The sequence below is a fragment of the Vulpes lagopus genome, chromosome 15 (assembly GCF_018345385.1).
Source record: "Vulpes lagopus strain Blue_001 chromosome 15, ASM1834538v1, whole genome shotgun sequence".
NCBI classification, from domain to species: domain Eukaryota; kingdom Metazoa; phylum Chordata; class Mammalia; order Carnivora; family Canidae; genus Vulpes; species Vulpes lagopus.
The window spans coordinates 26,880,496-26,902,508 of record NC_054838.1 but is presented as its reverse complement, the minus strand read 5'-3'; the positions used below and the strand labels follow the sequence as shown (position 1 = coordinate 26,902,508).

The 22,013-nt window shown below is 37.3% G+C and overlaps 1 protein-coding gene across 2 annotated transcripts in view; it reads right to left on the bottom strand.

Annotated features, from left to right (window-relative positions):
• The window catches only part of UVRAG (UV radiation resistance associated), a 318,666-nt gene that overhangs the window by 253,748 nt on the left and 42,905 nt on the right, over window positions 1-22,013 (bottom strand). For both annotated transcript variants that reach the window (XR_005983964.1, XM_041730667.1), the window contains exons 4-5: window positions 10,021-10,182; window positions 1,495-1,569 (exon numbers count right to left, since the gene is read on the bottom strand). Coding sequence is in view for 1 of the 2 variants with exons in the window: in XM_041730667.1 (XP_041586601.1) it covers window positions 1,495-1,569; window positions 10,021-10,182 (237 nt within the window). In the remaining variant the exon portion in view is untranslated. The remainder of the gene's footprint in view (window positions 1-1,494; window positions 1,570-10,020; window positions 10,183-22,013) is intronic.

Genomic DNA, 22,013 nt, shown 5'->3' with positions numbered 1-22,013 from the left:
TCCACCAAACCTGGTCTTCCCTCAGTGTCCTTAGTTCTCCCAGTGCCTGGAACACTTATCCATCCCATTATTTTACCCAAGCCAGGAACCCAAAAGTCATCCTCAACACCTTTTTCCTTATACCCTAAATTCAAAGCATAGCAGGTTCTAAAGATTTTTACCTCCTAAAATTTTCCTAATCCATCTTCTCTCTATTCTGCTGTAACACTGTTCCAAAGTATTTCAAAGTATCCAGATGGCATCTCTTACCTGATATACTACACAATCCTCCTTTCTGTCTTTTCACATGTATTCTTACTTCTTCTACAGTCTTTACCACAGACAGAGCGAAATTGTTAAAACACAAATCAAATTATATCTCTGCCATGCTAAAAAATCCTTCAACACAATTCACTGCTCTTAGGATAAAATCCTTTAAAAGATTCTATATGATGTGGCCCCTGCCTTCCTGTCCAGCCTCATCTGATATCACTCCTCCTTATCACTCTGACCTTCCTTTAATCCCTAAAACCCACCAAGTGCCCTTCCACTTCATGGCCTTCGAACATGCCAACCTCCTCTGCTGGAAGGCTCTCTCCATTCAGCCCCCACTCTCTGTACCTGGTTCATTTCCACTTATCCTTGGATTGTAGTCTTAAAATCCTAGTTCTCCAAAAGGTCTTTCTTGAATCCCTAGAGTGTAAGTAAGGCCCTTATTGCATGCTTTTATAGCACTTTTTGCATGCTTTTATAGCACGTTAGGTTACTTTACCAGTGTTTGTCTCCTCCACGCACTCCTGCTGGAAAATATCCATTTGCTTACCAAAATACCTTTAGTACTTACAGAGAGGGCACAATAGCTGACATACAGCAGGTACTCAATAAATAGCTGCTGAATGAATGGAGCATTCCAGCAACAGAATTTCACACAATGAAGAATTATGAAACAATGTGGTCACTAAGAGCAAGTAGTATAGAAAACTCACCTCACTGGTTTGTGGCTGGTATTAAGTGGGATAAAGAACATAAATCACCTGGCACAGTAACACAGATAGTAGGTACTTAGTAAATATGAATTACCTTCTCTTTCCTTTCTCTAACTGCTTTTAGATATAGAGACAGCACAGATTATAATAACATTGTACTCACAGTTTCTTAAATTTACTGAAAGTGTAAAAGGTATCCAAAACATTTAATAAAATTGTATTGTACTTAATCAAAATTCACCATTCTGTTCTAATCCTCCAAAGAATTACACAGAATAAGAGCAAACAGCCCTCACAGGTAAATTAATCATCTGAATTTAGAAAAGATAAACTGGGGTGGTTAAACTGGGGTGGTTACAAAATGAATATCCACTTTAAAAAGCATTCATTCACTCACCTTAAGCGACATTAAACAAACTTAGAATGATACTTAAAAGAAGATTCTATTTACACATAGCTTTTTTACATACTATATGTCAAAGCACAGCTACACTAAACAAAATTCACAGCACTAGGAAAATCCTCTTACCTTATGTTCAAACGGAGCACCATAGTAGCCATCATTCAACCCAAAAATTATTTCATTTTGGTTGCGGGCATGAATCTAAGAAAGAAGAAAAACACACTATCAGTTCTTCTCATTCCAATTAAGTTTTAATATGATTAGAGCATGACACAAGACCTACTTCAATGCTGAGAAATAGGCTGACTAATCTAACAAGCCAGCTAAAAACATATCATTTGTCTTAAGACCAGGTAATCAAATGAGAGCTTCCTGCTTTAGTCAAAGGGCTCACAAAATCATCACATGAGATTACAGGCATGATCATTCACATATATTTTCTATAAATACTTCTTGAGATTGCTATGGAAAGGCTACTTCTGAAATACAAATGATTCAAATGTATAGTATAGACATACTATACATTCTGTGATCTCAAAGAAAACACAATCCACTTAGTCTGTAAAAGTCCTTAAAAAACCATGAAGTACTAGAAAAAAACATAAAAGATTAATATTATTTTCTATTTTCAAAAAGGCAGTTTAAAGATAGTATCTAAATTGCATCATTACTCTGGACTCTAGTTTCCTCAATTAAAATTAATGAATCAGTTTATGCTCTGTGATACCATACTTCTGTGCCTAACCCCAATTCCCCTGGCTAAATCCAACATATCCAACATATCCAAATTTCACTCCAGATTATCAATCAATTTAACCTGAATGCAAAACATTCCATTCAATGACGATAGAATACACATCACATGTACAGGAAACATTCACCAAAAAGAGATTCTATATTCTAGGCCATAAAATAAATCTCAAAAAAAGCTTAAATGATTGAAATCAAACAAACTATTTTCTCTAAACTCAAAAGAGTTCAATCAGAAATCAACAAAAGAAGGATACCTGGAAAATCCACATGTTTGAAAATTAAACACTATATCTCTAAATAACCCCTGGGTTACGAAGAAATAAAAGGGAAATTAGAAAATATTTTGAATTGAATGAAAATGAATATACAACACCAAAGTTTGTGAGTCACAGTTAAAGGAAGGCTTAGGGGAAAATTTAGTAAATGCTTACTTTAGAAAAGAGAAGTCTCCAAATAGTAATGCAAAATCCTACCTTAAACTAGTAAGAGGAACAAAGTAAACCCAAAGCAAGCAAAAGAAAGAAAATTATAAGGATAAAATCAGAAATCAGTGAGACTGAAAACAAAACAATAAACAACGAAACCAAAAACTAGTTCTTTGAAAACCTACAAAAATGGATAAATCTCTAGGCAGAGTGATCAAGAGAAGAAAGAGATGTGACAGAAATTACCAATAGCAAGAATGATAGAGTAAAGGATCATTATGTAGCCTATATACATTACAAGGATATAAAGTATAGTAATACTGTGGAAACTTTTATGCTTATAAATTTGAAATCTTAGGTGAAACTAACAAATTCTTTGGAAGAAAAACTATCAAAGCTCACATAAGAAGATAGATAATCTAAATATAGCCCCATATCTAATAAAGTAACAAGTCAGGCTTTTAAACTTTCCCACAGGGAAATCTTAACACCCACATGGCTTCACTGAAGAATTCTGTCAAACATTTGTGGAATAATAGCAATTTTACACAAATTCCTCCAGAAAACAGAAGAGTAAAGGCTTCCCAATCCATTTTACAAGACCAGCATTACTCTCATACTAAATTGGACAAGGATGGCTCAGCGGTTCAGCAGCTGCCCTTGGCTCAGGGTGCGATCCCAGGGTCCTGGGACTGAGTCCTGAGTCCCACATCAGGCTCCCCATACAGAGCCTGCTTCTCCCTATGCCTGTGTCTCTGCCTCTCTCTCTCTCTCTCTCTCATGAATAAATAAATAAAGCCTTTTTTAAAAAATAAATAAATAAATTGGACAAGGACAATACAAGAGAAGTACAAACCAGTATCTCCCATGGATATAGATGAAGGAAATCTTAATAAAATACTCACAAATGTATTTCCATATGAAAGGAAATTTCCTCAACCTGATAAAGTGTCTACAAAATTTATAGCTAATATTATACTTAATAATGAAAGACTGAATAGTTTTACACAGCATCAGTAAAAAAAACCAAGGTTGCCCAATCTACTCATTTCTATTCACCATTGTACTGAGGTCTTCACCAATGAAACGACAAGAAAAAAAGACATATTCATTAGGAAGAAATTAAACCATCTATTCAGAGACATGATTCCCTACATAGCAATTTACAAGAGGAGTCTACCAAAAAACTACTAGATCTAATAAATGAGTTTAACAAAGTCACAGAATACACGTTCAATACAGAGATGTTTCTATATACTAGCTACAATTGGAAATAGAAATATTTTTAAATAGCATTTAAACTAGCATAAAAAAACATAGAATCCACAAGTCCAAATCTAACAAAATATGTGCAAGATCTGTATAGTGAAAAGTACCAAATGCTGATGAGTGAAATCAAAGATTTTCACAAATGGAGAAATATATCATGTCCACAGACTGAAACATCTGATACTAGTAAGATGTCAATTCTCCCCAAAGTTTCTTAGATTTTTGTAGGATTCACAAATTAATTAATTCTAGAATGTATATTTAAAGGCAAGAGATCTAGAATAGCCAGAACAATTCTGAAAACAAGATCAAAATTGAAGGATTGACATTATCTGAATTCATGAGGTGTAAAACTACAGTATTCAAGACAATGTGGTATTGGATTAAGACAGACCTGTCGATCAATGAAATAGAATAGAGTCCAGAAACAGACTCCCACAAATTATTTTTTTAAAACTGATTTTCAACAAAGATAACAAGGTAATTCAATGGAGAAATAACAGCTCTAACAACAGAGTGCAGGGACAAATGTTAACCAATCTGCAAAACAATGTGCCTTATACCTTAAATAAAAGTTAATCCAAAATTATCATAGACATAAACATAAAACCTAATACTATAAAACTCCACGAGGAAAAAACCCCATGGAAAAAAATCTTTGTGACCTAGGATTAGGCAAAGATGTCTTTGATAAGACACAAAGAGCATGAAACATAAAAGAAAAAACAATTTAGTGGACTTTATCAGCACTGATAAACTTCGATCATTTAAATGACACTTAAACAAAAGGACAAGCCACAGACTGGCAGAAAATACTCAGAAAATAACTATCTTATAAAGAACTGACTCCTATCTAGAATACATACAGAAATTTTACAACCCAATAATGAGAATTCAAACAGCCAAATAAAAAGTAGGCAAAAGATCTAAATAAACATTTCACCAAAAAAGGGGTGAGAGAAAGAATGATGACAAATAAACATTTTTTGTATTGCTCAACATGACTTAATCACTAGAGAAGTTCAAATTAAAATCACAAGATTCTATATACCCATAATGAAACAGCAGAAAGAGAAACTAAGAAAACCATTTCATTTACACCCAAAATAATAAGATACCTAGGAAACAATCTAACTAAAGAGGTGAAGAACCTGTATTCTGAAAACTATAAAACACTATTAAGGGGCACCTGGGTGGCTCAGTGGTTGAGCATCTGCCTTTGGCTCAGGTTGTGATCCCGGGGTCCTGGGATCAAGTGCCACATCAGGCTCCCCTGTGGAGAGCCTGCTTCTCCCTCTACCTATGTCTCTGCCTCTCTCTGTGTGTCTCTCATGAATAAAAAATAAAATCTTTAAAAAAGAAAACTGATGAAAGAAATTGAAGACACAAAGAAATGGAAAGACATTCCAAATTCCATGCTCATGGATTGGAAGAACAAATGTTGTTAAAACGTCTATACTATTCAAAGCAATCTACATTTTTTTTTAAGATTTTATTTATTTATTCATGAGAGACACAGAGAGAAAGAGAGAGAGTGAGAGAGGCAGACCCACAGGGAGAAGAAGGCTCCATGCAGGGAGTCTGACGTGGGACTCGATCCCAGGACTCCACGATCACGCCCTGGGCTGAAGGCAGGTGCTAAACCACTGAGCCACCCAGGGATCCCCATAATCTACATTTTTAATGCAATCCCTGTCAAAATACCAAAAGTATTTTTAACAGCAAACCTAAAATTTGTATGGAACCACAAAAGACTGAATAGCTAAAGCAATTCAAGCAAGCTTTTCAGGAAAAGAAAAGCAAATCTGGAAGCATCATAATCCTGGACTTTACATTATATTACAAAGCCATATATTTAAAACAGTACAGTACTGGCACAAAAAAAGACACAGAGATCAATGGAACAGAATAGAATATCTAGAAATAAACCCACAATTATATGGTCAATTAATCTTCAACAAAGCAGGAAAGAACATTCAATGGGGAAAAGACAGTATCTTCAGCAAATGGTGTAAGGAAAACTGGACAGGAACATGCAAAAGAATGAAATTGGACTTTCTTATACCATACATAAAAATAAATTCAAAATGGATTAAAGACCTAAATTTGAGACCTGAAACCATAAAAATCCTAGAAAAGAGTACAGGCAGTAATTTCTCTGATATTGGCTCTAACAACTTTTCTTTAGATAGATCCCCTGAGACAAGGAAAACAAAAACAAAAATAAACTATTGGGACTATATCAAAATAAAAAGTTTCTGCACAGCAAAAAAAAAAAAAAAACAATCAATAAAAGTAAAAGGCAACCTATAAAATGGGAGAAGATATTTACAAACGACATATCCAATAAAGGATTAGTATCCAAAATATATAAAGAATTTATAAAACTCAATACCCAAAAAGCAAATAATCCAATTAAAAAATGGACAGAAGACATGAATAGACATTTCTCCAAAGACATACAAATGGCCAACAGTTACAAGAAAAGATGCTCATCATCACTTACCATCAGGGAAATATAAACAAAAACTACAATGAGATATCACCTCATACTTGTTCAGAATGGCTAAAATCAACAACACAAGAAATAACAGGTGTTGGCAAGGACGTGGAGAAAAAAGAACACTTGTGCACTGTAGGTGGGATGCAAACTAGTGTAGCCACTGTGGAAAACAGTATAGAGTTTCATCAAAAGGTTAAAAATAGAACTACCCTGTGATCTAGGAATTGCACTATCAAATATTTACCCAAATAATACAAAAACACTAATTCAAAAGGATATATGCATCCCTGTGCTTAGAGCAGATTTATTTACAATGATCAAGATATGGAAGCAGCTAAAGTGTCCATTGACTGATAAAGAAGATGTGATACACATATATATCAGCTGTAAAAAAAAAAAAAAAAAAGAATGAAATCTTGCCACTTGCAATGATAGGGATGGAGCTAGAAAATATAATGCTAAGTGAAATAAATCAATGAGAAAAAGACAAATACCATATGATTTCACTCATTTGGAGAATTTAAGAAATGAAACAAACGAGCAAAGCAGGGGAAAGAAAGAGACAAACCAAGAAACAGACTCTTAGCTATAGAGAAAAAAATTGGTGGTTACCAGAGGAAAGTGGGGGATGGGTGAAATAGGTGATGAGGATTAAGGAGTGCACTTGTCATGATGAACACTGAGTAATTAAAACTAAAACTTAAAAAAAAAAATCACAGTAAGATACTACTTCAAATCCATTGGAATGGCTAAAACCAATGGAAAACAATTTGGGAGCTTCTTATAAATTTCAACATACACTTTCCATTAGACCCAGAAATTCCACTTCTATGTATTTACTCAAAGGAAGTGACAACAAATGTCAACATAAAGACTTATATTTAAATATTCACAGCAGCATTATTCATTGTGATGGTTACTAGACTTAATATATTTGTCAAACCCACTTAAGTGCATACCTTAAAAGGGTGCATTTCACTGTATATACATTACACCTCAACAAACCTGACTTACAAAAAAAAATTCATTCAAAAGTCAGCCCTCCCTGACTCTATCCACGCTTGTCTAAATAATTCTTCCATACACTCATCCAAATTATATTACAAAGCTATAGTAATCAAAACAGGATGGTACTATGCAGGTATTCATCAATCATCAGTTTACCAAGTCTAAGGATCTTGTCTTACCCATCTCTGGATCCTTAACAGTAAGAATAATGCCTGGTAGAAAGTAAATGATCTATCACTGAACCTAAGTAATTCTGGCTATTTTCCTGATACATCTTAGTCTTGCTTTCCTCTGAAAATTTGTAATTCTATTTTATCTGATTTTCTAGTAGTATGTTACTTGTTATACCTATTTCGTAGGTAAGTTTTGACTTTCTATAATGATATTAAGTTTCTAATAGGCTTAAAAAACAAGTTTTCTATTTCTTTTGTTCTCCATTATACCGACATAACCAGCTTTATAAGAAGACACCCGAAAGCTGACTCTCTCAAGTTAGGACAGGTTCAACATAAACACAGGTGAGTATTCCAAGAAGATCACTACCTAAGGAATATATGAGTTGAAAAGCATGAAGGCCACCTTCTTTGGCTCAAAACTCCCTTACCAGACTATACAGTCAATACAACTCTAACATTAAGAAGCATCATCCTCCATGAAATGTAGGTACTTTCAGAAGAAAGACAAGTGGGCAGCCTGGGTGGCTCAGCGGTTTAGCACTGCCTTCAGCCCAGGGCCTGATCCTGGAGACCCGGGATCGAGTCCCGCATTGGGTTCCCCGCATGGAGCCTGCTTCTCCCTCTCCCTCTGCCTGTGTCTCTGCCTCTCTCCCTTCTCTGTGTATTCTCATGAATAAATAAATAAAATCTTAAAAAAAAAAAAAAAAAGAAGAAAGACAAGTGCTCAATACCATCGTCTATCCACAGCCAACTATGGTATGTGGGAAGACAGAGTATACACCTCACTGCAAGGTTCTAATTGGCCAGTAAAAGGCAACAAGTATCTCATACTGAAAGAGAGGAGAAAGGCCCTAAGCCAAAAGTCATTATTTTATAAATCTTCACTGAGGCCAGTCCTAAAACAGAGGGAAAAATATAAAAACAAAAAAGATTAGAGTGGTTAGAATTTAGTTATAAAAAATATCTATTATATGCATTCTTCTGGTCACTATAGGAGGACACAAAATAAAGTATATGGTAAGCAAAATGAGAATAGAGGGGTTTTTTAATGTGAAAGAAAAATATGTAGAATTAAATAGTTTCTTTAAAAGAAAGCAAAAAAAAACCAAAAAGGCAAAATAAATAAATGAATGAATGAATGAAAGAAAGAAAGAAAGAAAGAAAGGGAACCTGAGTGGCTCAGTTGGTTAAGCGTCCAACTGCTGATTTCAGCTCAGGTAATTCCAGGGTCATGAAATTAAGCTTCAGGCTCTGCACTTAAGATTCTCTCTCTCTCTCTCAATCTCTCTCTTTCCCCCCAGGTCCCTCCCACCCCTACCACCATTCACATGAACACATATACTCTAAATAAATAAACAAATGAATGAATGAATGAATGAATGAATAAATAAATAAATAAACAAACCAGAAAGTCTATATTGAGTAAATATTAAGAAACATCAAGGATATTTATAGATATGACTAATATTTCAGAGTTACCATTAACAGTAGTCCCACAGTTTTCACAAATAGACAAAGCATCATTCCAAGATTGTTGGGTGGTTACCAAGAACTACATGTTATGTATCAGTGTGGTACAGCACAAAGAATGAATTTGTAAGTCAGCCAGGCCTGGATTTAAAACCTAGCTCCAGGGGCGCTGGCTGGATCAGTCAATTAAGCATCTGTCTTTGGCTCAGATCATGATCAAAGGGTCCTGGGATCAAGCCTGCATTGGGATCCCTGCTCAGCTGAGAACCTGCTTCTCCCTCTCCCTCTGCCCCTCCCCCGGCTCATGCTCTTTCTCGCTTTCACACACACTCTCTCTCTCTCTCAAATAAATAAAATCTCTTTTAGTAAAAAAATAACTCCTAACTCTACCTACCAGTGTGATCTGAATTTTCCCATCTGGAAAATAAGGGCACTAATACCAACCTTCACAAGGCTGGTATAAATATTAAGTGTAATAACCTACGTCAGAGGATGGTAAGAAGGTTTCATATCATAAGCAATCCTGATATATTGCTAGCTGCATCCCAGAACACTGTGTCCAAAGGGATTATGGAGCTACTTATCAGCTCAGCTAGAAGAGTCTTATGATCCAATAACTACCTCACTCATAGGGGCTTAGGAGTGCTATACAAGCCAGGGATTTGTCAGCCCTGTGCTCAATAAACAGTAGCTCTCCTTCTTCCCAAAATAATCCAACTCTACCGGTCATAAAAGTATGTTCTATATTTGCAACTTAATTTTTAGATTCTATGAGGGAATAACCAATAAAACAGAAGAAGTACAATGAAATGGGAAAGCATATTCTTTCCTGAAAAAAAAAAATCTTCTTAAATTAGAGGCTTAGGGTGCTTCTTCGTAAGTTTCTTCTATTAAAAATTATTTTTAAACTTGGCAATGACTCAAAGTTTCTACAATTAAATAAATAATCATAAAAGTTCTCTATAATCGGAAATGTAGAATCTGAAGAATCTACAGAAAGGTTAGGTTTAGAGAAGACAAATACTCAAAACTATAGTCTAAAAATTACCTGCTGACCCAAATATTTCAGCCCATCCAAACAGACTTTCCATTCAATCAAAAGCTGGTAAATGTCCTCCTTTCCACCCCATATCTTCACCACGAAACAAGACACGGATGTATCAAGACGGTCCGGGATTATTCCAAAATCGAGACTCCGCCACGTTGGATTCTGTTGATGGAAAAAGGAAAGCATGAAGACTCTAATTTGTTTACAGGTATTTCAATTAAGTTATAAATCATTTTGTTTTTGAAAACCAAAAGACCTCAAAAATATATCAAATTGGAAACTTAAATGAACCAAGAAGACATCTAATTAACACAACAGGGGTGATAATGGTACCTCAGAGATAATTGCAAGTTTGGTCCCAGACCACAACAATAAAGCAAGTATCACAGGAAAGCAAGTCAAACGAATCTTTTGGTTTCTCAGTGTATATAAAAGTTATGTTTATACTATATCACAGTCTATTATGTGTGTAATAACATTATACCTAAAAATATACAATGTACATACCTTAATTAAAAAATACTTTATTGCTTAAAAATGTAACCATCAAAAAAAATTTTTTTTAATTTAAAAAAAGGACCCATCATCTGAGTTTTCTGCAAGTCATAATCTCTGCTGGTGGAGGGTCTTGCCTCAGTGTTGATGGCTACTGACTCATCAGGGTGGTGGTTGCTGAAGGATGGGGTAGCTGTGGCAATATCTTAAAATAAGACCACAAAGTTTGCTGCATTGACTGACTCTTCCTTCATGAACAATTTCTCTGGCACACAATGCTGTTTGGTAGCATTTTACCCCCTGTAAAATGTTTTTCAAAAATACAATCAATCCTCTCAAACCTACCACTGCTTTATCAACTAAGTTTATGTAATATTCTAAGTCCTTTGTTGTCATTTCAACCATCTTCATAGCAGCTTCACCAACAGTAGATGCCTTCTCAAGAAACCACTTTCTTTGCTCAACCATAAGAAGTAACTGCTCATCTACTCAAGTCTGATCATGAAATGCATCAATTCAGTCACATCTTCAGACTCCACTTCTCATGCTAGTTTTCTTGTTATTTCCACCACATCTGCAGTTATTGCCTCCACTCCAGTCTTGAATCCCTCACAATCATCTATTAGGTTTGGAATCAGCTTCTTCCAAACTTCTGTTAATATTATTTTGACCTCTTCCCATGAATCACAAATGGTCTTAATGGTATCTAGAATAGTGAATCCTTTCTGGAAGGTTTTCGATGGACTTTGCCCAGATCAAGCAGAGGAATCACTATCTATAGAAGCTATAGCCTTACAAATTATATTTCTTAAATAGTAAAAACTAGAAAGTTGAAATGACTCCTTATTCCATATGGGCTACAGAATGGATGTTGTGTTAGCAGCTACAAAAACAACACTAATTTCCTTGTACATCTCAATCAGAATTCTTGGTTGGCCAGGTGCATTGTCAATGAGAACTAATATCTTGAAAGGGATCTTCTTCTGAGATCTCAACAGTGGGCTTAAAATATTTATGAAATCGAGATCCCTGGGTGGCGCAGTGGTTTAGCGCCTGCCTTTGGCCCAGGGCGCGATCCTGGAGACCCAGGATCGAATCCCACATCGGGCTCCCAGTGCATGGAGCCTGCTTCTCCCTCTGCCTATGTCTCTGCCTCTCTCTCTCTGTGTGTGTGTGTGTGTGTGACTATCATAAATAAATTTTTAAAAAAATTTAAAAATATTTATGAAATCATATGGTAAACAGATGTGCTACCATTCAGGCTTTCTTGTTCCCATTTTAAAGCAAAGGCAGAGTACATTTAGCATAACTTTTAAGGACCCCAGGATTTTCAAAATGGTAAATGACATCGGCTTCAGCTTGAAGTCACCAACAGCATTAGCCCCTAACAAGAAAGTCAGCCTGTCCTTTTGAAGCTTTGAAGCCAGGCACTGATTTCTCTAGCTGTGACAGTCCTAGATGGCACCTTTTTCCAATAAGAAGACTGTTTCATCTGCACTGAAAATCTATTGTTTAGTGTAGCCACCTTCATTAATTATCTTCACCAGTCTTCTAGATAATTTGCTGCACATTCTACATCAGCCCTCACTGCTTCATCGTGCACTTCTATGTTATGGACGTGGCTTCTTTCCTTAAACCTCATGAACCAACCTCTGCTAGCTTCACACTTTTCCTCTGCAGCTTCCTCAGGTCTCCCAGCCTTCATGTAATTGAAGAGAGCTAGGGCCTTGCTCTGGATTATACTTAGATTTAAAGGAATGTTGTAGGTGATCTGATCTTATATCTAGACCTCTCAAACTTTCTCCACATCAGCAATAAGGCTGTTTCACTTGATCACTGGGTGTTCACTGAAGTAGCACTTTCAATTTCCTTCAAGAACTTTTCCTCTAAACTGAGGGGGTATTATGCTGAGTGAAGTCAGTCAATCGGAAAAGGACATTCATTATATGGTTACACTCATACAAGGAATATAAGAAATAGTGAAAGGGATTATAAGGGAAAGGACAGGGAACTCAGTGGGAAAAATCAGAGAGGGTGACAAAACATGAGAGACTCTTAACTCTGGGAAACACACAAAGGGTTTTGGAAGGGGAGGTGGGCAGGAGGGATGGGATAACTGAGTGACAGACACTGAGAAGGGCACTTGATGGGATGAACACTGGGTGTTATACTATATGTTGGCAAATCCAACTTCAATAAAAAAAATGAAAAAAAAGAAAATTCAGATATAAATGTTGAGGATATATTAAAAATTATTATAAAGTTAATTTAGTGCCTCCCCAAGAAAAACCTTTTCCTGTACATTCACAACTTGGCTAACAGTTTGGTGCAAGAGGCCTAGCTTTCAGTATATCTTGGCTTTCAATATGCTCTCCTCACTAAGCTTAATCGTTTCTAGCTTGTGATTTAGAAAGGCATGTAACTGTCTCTTTCATTTAAATGCTTAAGAGGCCACTGTAGGGCTATTAATTGCCCTAATTTCAACATTGTTGTATCTAGGGGAATAGGGAGATGCTTGAGGAGAGGGACAGAGTTAGAGGAATGGTTAACTGGTGGAGCAGTGAGAACACACAGAACATTTATCAATTAAGTTCACTGTCTTATATGGGTGCAGTGCATGGTGCCACAGAATAATTGTGATAGCAATATCACAGATCACCAAAGCAAGTATAATCATAATGAAAATTTTGAAATATTGTGAGAATCACTAAAACATGACACAGAGACAGGAAGCATGCAAATGTTTTGGGGGAAAATGGTACCAACACACTTGCTCAAAGCCCAGTTTCTATAAACATTCATTTTTTAAAAGCACATTATCTGCAAGGTACAGTAAAATGAGGTATACCAGTAAATAGTACCTGCGCACCCAAGCACCATTTGCTGAGTGAACCAACCAACAGAAGGAGGAACATCAGTAGAGAGGCTCGTGCAGGGGTGCCTGCAGGTGACACTCTGCAACATGGAGAATGGAGCCGGGACACGTAAGGGAGAGGTGTTTTGGAACAAGATGTGACAGCTGGCTGAGGGTGAAGGTGAGGTGCCAGGTAAGGGAAGAATCGAGAATGTCTCCTGGGTTTCTGTCTCACACACCCGGGCGGGTGATGGGCCACTTTCCGTGCAGGGGAAGGCTGACAGAGGCTAAGGGATGCAGTGTGGGGGCGGGGTACCCCGGCCAAGAGAACCAAGAGGCCCCACTTGAACTCCAGCCTCGAGATGCCTTTGGGAGGAGTGAGCGCAGACGTGGGGGCGGGAGGGGGGGCAGTCTGGAGCCCAGAAGAAGAGGCAGAGGTGGAAGCAGCAGCCACATCAGGAGCCAGGTCACCCAGGGAGAGTGTGAGGGAAGGGAAAAGAGGGCCAGGACCTACAGGGGTCCCAACGGTCTTAAAACCAACAAAAAAACAAACCAGGGGCATCTGGGTGGCTCAGTGGCTGAGCAGGTATCTTCGGCTCAGGACGTGATCCCGGGATGCGAGATCAAGTCCCACGCTGGGCTCCCTGTGAGGAGCCTGCTTCTTCCTCTGCCTGTGTCCCTGCCTCTCTCTCTAGGTCTCTCATGAATAAATAAATGAATCTTAAAAATAACAACAACAACCAACCAACCAACCAAGGTCACGTTAGTGTGGTGAGCTGGACAGCCTTTTTAGCCTCTCCGAGTTTGTTTCCTCCTCTGTAAAATGCGATAATAAACCTTTCCCAGAGGACGATACCCCAAAGCACCAGACGCACGAGTCGGGGTTCAGCAGATGACAACAGCCCTTAGGAGGGCTCTGAATTCTCCATCCTGACAAGGCCGGAAAGGGAACAGACTCAGCTCTTCTCCAGCCAAAGCCAGCAGACACAGATCCCTAAGCCATCTCAGTGAGTCCCCCTCACAGCTCTGCTTGTTCTCCAGGCTCCTCCAGAGAGAGCACTGGCCGGCCCTGACCTACAAGGGAAGTCCATCCTGCACGCAGCTCCTCAGAATGAACACCAGTACTTCTGAATTTCGCTCCTTATTTATTATAGTCATTAAAAGGAGGATATACAATAATACGGCTTCATATGGTATACACTTATTTATTCAACACTTAAGACACAATTATTAAGAACTGAAACATAAACAGTGTCTTCAAAGTACTTCCAACTTGTTAGATTCAAACCCCTAATTACATCACTTCATATAACTGAACTGAAACGTTCAGTTATAGAATTATGCACAAGGCTATACAGTAGCACAGAAGGGAAATAATAAACTTTGAGGAATAGGGGAAAGACATCACCACAGAGGCTGTGCAACTTGGCTTTTAAAGGACAAACAGAATTTCCCCAGGTTAAAATAAGGACTTTCAGGTGTAAAGAACACAATAAACAAGGGCTCAGCAATGTGATATAGTGAGTAAGGTGTGGTAAGGGAGCTAAGAAAACTCCTGGAATGCACAACCCAAGAGTGGCAGGACACACAGCTCGAGAATAACAAGCAGCTACACTGAAGGATCTTTCAGGGCACCTGGTTGGCTTAGTCAGTCTACCAAATTCTTGGTTTCAGGGTTGTTGAGTGTGAGCCCCATGTAGGGTAGAAAATTACTTAAAAATTAAAAAACCATTAAATAACTTGCCAACATCATGCATTTGGTTATATCTGGAGCAGGAAGTCAAAGTCTACATATCTGACTTAAAAGACATGATAACAACAAAAAATAAAACAAAAAGATAGTGATAACATTAGGTAACTTTTGTGTATGAGGTAGGCCACGCTGCTGGGGATCATTTAGCATAAAGCAATTGAGTTTTATGTCCTAGGCAGCCCCTGAAAGATGACTCTAGTAGATGTGATGTTCCTCATGATAAGCTCCAGTCAATGAGAAAAAGGTAAATAATGTCCCCTAAATAGGAAGGGAGGGGAGGGGAACCAAAAAAAATGTGATACAGATATAAAAAATTCAAATGATAACATTTCCTCTAACTGGAATTCAACAGACCACCAACTCCACTATCCTTGAATAGTCAAAAACAAGAAGCATGGAAACAAAGCTACTTAAACTAACAAGTCAGATCAAATATATCCTATAAACTTAAAAAAGTGTCAAGTCCCTGCATAGAATGTTTATTTCTAATTGGCATTAGTTGGCATAATTTTCCAGAACATGCACTTTATTTAAAAGCAGTAATAGTAATAACAAGTTTGAAGAAGGATATAGAGCAACTAAAACCCTCACACTGCTGCTAGGGAAGTTATCAGTATAACCATTTTGAAAAACTATTGGCAGTATCCACTAAAGATGAAAATAACCTATGACCCAGCACTTGATTCCACTCCTAAGTATATATCTAACAGCAATGAAATTCATACACATGTTCACCAAAGGACATGTCATTAGAGTTCATAAACTACTACGTGCAACAATATGGATGAATCTCACATATGTAACACTAAGCAAAAGAGGATATGCTGTGTGTGTGTGTGTGTGTGTGTGTGTGTGTGCAGAAATACATGTTCAAAAATAAGCAAAACTAACAGATGGTGCTCAAAGTCAAGTCAGTGGTTCTCCTTTGGAGAAGGTAGTGACTAGAGGGAAAACACAAAAGGTGCTGATAACGTTCAACTTCTTGATCTGGGCCCTTTACTGCAATGCATGCTCTATCTCAAAAAAAAGGTAATGAAACTATATTTGTTAAAGACCCAATAGCAGAAAAAATACAGCATCTTAGAAGGAGGGGGCTGCAGCAATAAATCAAATAAAGGTATCTTTTCATGCTGTAATTTTAGGCCTTAAAGTCTAAAAAGCAGACACTGGAGGACCTTCCTAGCTTTCAAATTATACCACCTGAAAAGGTAGCCATTTACTCTCCTATGTGTAAGACCATCTCTCAACAAAAGTACGTGTGCTCTAGATCATGACATAACAAAATTTCAAATGCTCATTCTCAAAGTGATAAAGCACCAGAAAAAGCATGAAATGTCCACCCTTTTCCAAAGTGAAAAAAAAGAAGGAATTGGTGAATATATTGCATCGGGGAGAGGGAGGACTTGGGAAGCAGTTGCTGCATTAAATATTTGTAAATAACTTCATTCTCGAATACATCAAAAGCCTTTGAAAGTGAGGGTAGTGTTGTGAAGTTACTTCATATGATCGAAGAGATGACCTGGGTCTCCTTTCTAAGTCAGTACAACGTTAGTACAGCACAGCTATTGTCAGTTGTCTCATTACAATGACCTTCCTTTATACTTTCATGAAATAGCTGCCAGACAGTACGCAGTAACTCCTGAGCTGGTACATTCAGACACTGCCAGAGAGTCTCCAAACATTCAAAGATTTTAGTGCCCAACCATGCTACTGTAGAGACCCAGATGATTTCTATTTTATTTAACCTAGACATGTCAGCCCATTTTCTACATGGAACAAATTCTTCAAGCACTAAGACAATCTAGGGACCCACACCATATTCACTAAAAGTACAGCAACAGAATATTAGGGTATTTGTGGCTTTGAAAAGTTCACTACCTCCTCACTACCCACAAGAGAATCTAAACTCAGTATTTAGCCAGGACGACTTCTCCGTAACACTGCTCAATGGCAGCTTATTTATTAAAGAAACACACTTGCACAAAGAAATTTCAAAACATTCACAAATGATCACTGTTCTTATCACCCAGTAACAAATGTATGGTCCAGAAACACAACTTGGGAATTCATAACAATTTGTCAAAACATACAAGATAACTCTTGGGAATTGCCTGCTGATTTTATAAGCAGTAGTTACTTCTCAGCCCAATAAAATCTCTTCCACTAATTCATCTCTACTCATCCTTTACATATCAACTTAGAAATTACTTTCCTGGGATGCCTGGGTGGCTCAGAGGTTTAACACCTGCCTTCAGCTCAGGGCGTGATCCTGGGATCCCGGGATCTACTCATCCTTTACATATCAACTTAGAAATTACTTTCCTGGGATGCCTGGGTGGCTCAGAGGTTTAACACCTGCCTTCAGCTCAGGGCGTGATCCTGGGATCCCGGGATCTCCCACACTGGGCTCCCTGCATGGAGCCTGCTTCTCCCTCTGCCTGTGTCTATCTCTCTTTGTGTGTCTCTCATGAATAAATAAATAAAATATTTAAAGAAAAAAAAAAGAAAAAAAGAAATTACTTTCCATTAGAAACCTTTCCTAGCCAACCTCTCTTAAACTGAAATGAATAATATTCCTATGTGTTTTCAAACAATCCTGTCTTTCCCTGGAACTATAATTGCATATATCAATCATCTTAGTCTCCTTCCATATCATAGTTGACCAGAAAGAAGTTAGAAAACCTGAATATGATGCGATTTAACGCAGGGTAACATAACTGGCATAATGAAGAGGAGCCAACTCTCTACCCACATACACCCACCTACAGATTAGAAATGTTAATTCATTTGGCCACAATTCAATGAAACATAAACTTGGTTTGACAATCACTCAGGCCAGTCAATAATAAAAAATATACCATTTGGTCAGTTTTTTTCCCAAAGATTTAAAAACCACTCAGACAGGGTAGCCCTGGTGGTGCAGCAGTTTAGCGCCGCCTGCAGCCTAGGGTGTGATCCTGAGGACCTGGGATCGAGTCCCACGTCAGGCTCCCTGCATGGAGCGGGCTTCTCCCTCTGCCTGTGTCTCTGCCCCCCACCCTGAATAAATAAATAAATAAATCTTAAAATAAATAAATAAATAAATAAATAAATAAATAAATAAATAAATATAAAAACCACTCAGTCAAAACTCCAACCAAAGTTAATGATTCTGATAATTATGTCCCATGCCTTCCCTTAAAATATATGTTCTAGACCTCGCTTATTCAATTATAAGGCCCATCATTGACCTCTCCTAGACCTCTAGCAGACATTTAATCAGCTGAAGGAAGGAAGTTTAAGGAAGTATAATATAAGAGAGGCAGCAAAATGCTGTAAAAGAGCGGAACTCTCCAACATCAGTTTTACCAGTCGCTACTAGCTGGGGCTTAGAGTAAGTTGCTCAGTCTGTCCAAACCTCAGTTTCCCTAACTATCAAACAGGCATATATCTGATCTTGTAGCACTGTTATTAAGATAAGAAACAATGTACATCATGCATCCAACATACTACTAGAATTACATGGGTAGTTTATAACTGAACCTCTTATTTATTAAAAAACACACATGAACAAATTTCAACACACACCCAAACTACCACTCCTCTTACCCTACCATGAGATTTTTAATTTTGTAATAAAGGTTTAAAAACTCCCGTTTTGTAAAAGTATCTAATGATCAAGTTTATAATTGTTAAAATGGGTGCATGTGGGTTTGTACATAATTTGTATTTTTGGAATATATAAAATCAATTTTAGAGAATTTAGTTACTTCCATTCTTACTACTTCAATCATTTTAGTTATTTTTTTTTAATTTTTTTTAATTTTTTTATTTATTTATGATAGTCACAGAGAGATAGAGAGAGAGGCAGAGACACAGGCAGAGGGAGAAGCAGGCTCCATGCACCGGGAGCCCGACGTGGGATTCGATCCCGAGTCTCCAGGATCGCGCCCTGGGCCAAAGGCAGGCGCCAAACCGCTGCGCCACCCAGGGATCCCTCATTTTAGTTATTAATCAATGATCCTTCGGAATCCCTGGATGGCTCCGCAGTTTGGCACCTGCCTTCAGCCCAGGGTGTGATCCTAGAGTCCTGGGATCGGGTCTCACATCGGGCTCCCTGCATGGAGCCTGCTTCTCCCTCTGCCTGCGTCCCTGCCTCTCTCTCTCTCTCTCTCTCTAATGAATAAATAAAATCTTTAAAAAAAAAATCAATAATCTTTCAATCTAATCTCTTCCTGAACAACAAAAATCCAAAAGTGAACAGATGGTTTAGAAAATATGGCTAGCTAAAGCCAGAGACCTTTATTTTTTTTTTTTTTTTTTTTAGCCAGAGACCTTTAAAGTTGAATTGTACACTAATGACTAATTGTTCTATGCTAAGTATATCTAAGAGGAAACTTGACTCTGATTTGTAAGTTGGGAGACACATCTCCACTATCTAGCTCATCAAAGGTGGATTATCAGTTACTAAATGCAGTAGACATTTATTGGACTCCTCTGAGTGAAGTACCATATTAGAGACCTAAGAAAATAGAAATATAACTACGTTCAGTGTCTTTGTCTACCAGACACCCCTAATTTTGTGTGACATGTAACTGTATCCCTGCCCGAATCTCTCCTGATAGCCAGCCCTTGGCTATCAGCTCCCATATCTCCAGATCATTTCCATCGTTCCCTAATCCTCAATCCCTCTGCCCCTGTTGTCATACTTCCCTAGCAAGGTGTTCAACCCACCCTACCCCAGCCATACTAGCTTCTTAGCCAGTTCTTAAAGACCAGTTATACACCTGCCTTTGTACATCCTGTTTCTTGGCCTGCAATAGTCTTCCCCCACATAAGTACAGAGCTTGTTCCCTCACTTTTTTCGGGTGTCTTCAAATGATTTTGTCTATGTGACATTTCATCTATGTCACTATCACAGAAAACCAGCAGCCACCCCTGCCAGATACTTCTTTATTCTTCTTTATGTTATAGTCCAATTTGTCATTAACTCTAACATGCTCTTTCCTTCACATTGTAAGATGAATTTTAATTTAGAAATGTTAGGATCAAAAAAATAAAAAGAAAAAAAAAAGAAATGTTAGGATCAATAAGCTTCTACTGTTTTTGACCACCAGGCAGCAATCACCAGGTGTCACTGTCTCTACATGCACAATATTAAAAACAACTGTTCTTAAACTCTTAAGTTAGGCACACTGAAGTTAGGCACACTGCTGTCAGCACTATATGTGCTGAATTTAATTATCATTTAAAATATCTCCCTGTCTCTGAAACTAATAATACATTATATGTTAATTAATTCAAGATAAATTAAAAAACAAAATATCTCTCTGGGTTTAAATTGAAACAAACAAAAACCTGTATATACTATCTACCAAAATTTTAAATTCAAAAGATTAAAAAAGCGGCAAGTGATTGCAACAATGTAGAATAACCCAGAACTCTAAGACACTACTGGTAAGAGTGTAAATGAAACAATAATTTGAGAAAACTATTTGACAATATATAAAAGTGTATCATATGCATATTCCCTGCAGGTCCACTCCTAGATATGTATCCCAACAGAAATGTATACATATGTTCAACCAACAGGTGCATACAAGAATGTGGCACTAACCATACTAGCTCAGAACTAGAAACCACTCAAGTGGGGGATCCCTGGGTGGCGCAGCGGTTTAGCGCCTGCCTTTGGCCCAGGGCACGATCCTGGAGACCCGGGATCGAATCCCACGTCGGGCTCCCGGTGCATGGAGCCTGCTTCTCCCTCTGCCTATGTCTCTGCCTCTCTCTCTCTCTCTCTCTGTGTGTGTGTGACTATCATAAATAAATAAAAATTTTAAAAATAGTTAAAAAAAAAAAAAAAAAGAAACCACTCAAGTGCCCAGCGGAAAAATTGATAAATTCTGGTACATTCACACAATGCAATATTATAAACAAACTACAAATATACCCACAATATGAATGACTCTTACAATATATAGTTGAGACTCTCAATATAAAGTACAAGTCACAAACCAAAGAGTGCATACTGGATTTCATTTCTTTAACACTTAAAAGTAGGTAAAATTAATTAATGATGTTCAGTCAGGATAGTAGTAATAACCGAAGGGGCTTCCTGGGGCACTAAAAATATTCTATTTCTTGACCTGGATGCTGGTTATACCAGTATTCAATTTCAGAAAATTCATCAAGTTTATACTTAAGATCTGTAAACTCCTTTTTATGTATGTTAAACTTCAATAAAAAGTATTAAGTTTTTGTGTGGGCAAAAAGGCTTACACATAAAGAAACAAAACATGAATCTGGTATGAGAGAAGCAAATATTTGTCAATGAAGAAAAAATCTCATCTATCGTTTTCTGTAAGACTTAACGAAATTCACACAGATTGAGGAAGCATATTTATATTTTATTACTGAGATACATACAAAAGACTCCCGTCACAGGTCAAGTATACTATACCTAAGGGAAGGAAATATTGCTAAATACCTTGAAATGGGTAAAAGAAATTTCAAAGTAACAAGAGGCTAAAAAGATCAAATCACCACTCACTCAGAACTATTACCAAGGCCCTGTGTTTCAGTTGAATTAGAAAGGTTTACTTTTCTTAGTGAACATAAAATAATGGTGAATCTTAGAACTGACAACTTGGCTTAGGCTATTTTCTTTTCTTACTTATTTGACAAATATAAACCACACACAATGACTATGGAGGTTATAAAGATGAAGCATACAGGTCCCTGCCTTTATAAGGTTTACACATATATGAAAGAAGCTAAGATAACCATATGAACAGTATTAACACTGCTTTAGAATGGTACAAGTGGTGTAAGTACAAAGTTGTTTGGGTTGTTTTGGTTTTTTTTTTTTTTTTTTTTGAGAGAAAGAGAGTGCAAGCAAGAACAGAGAGAGAG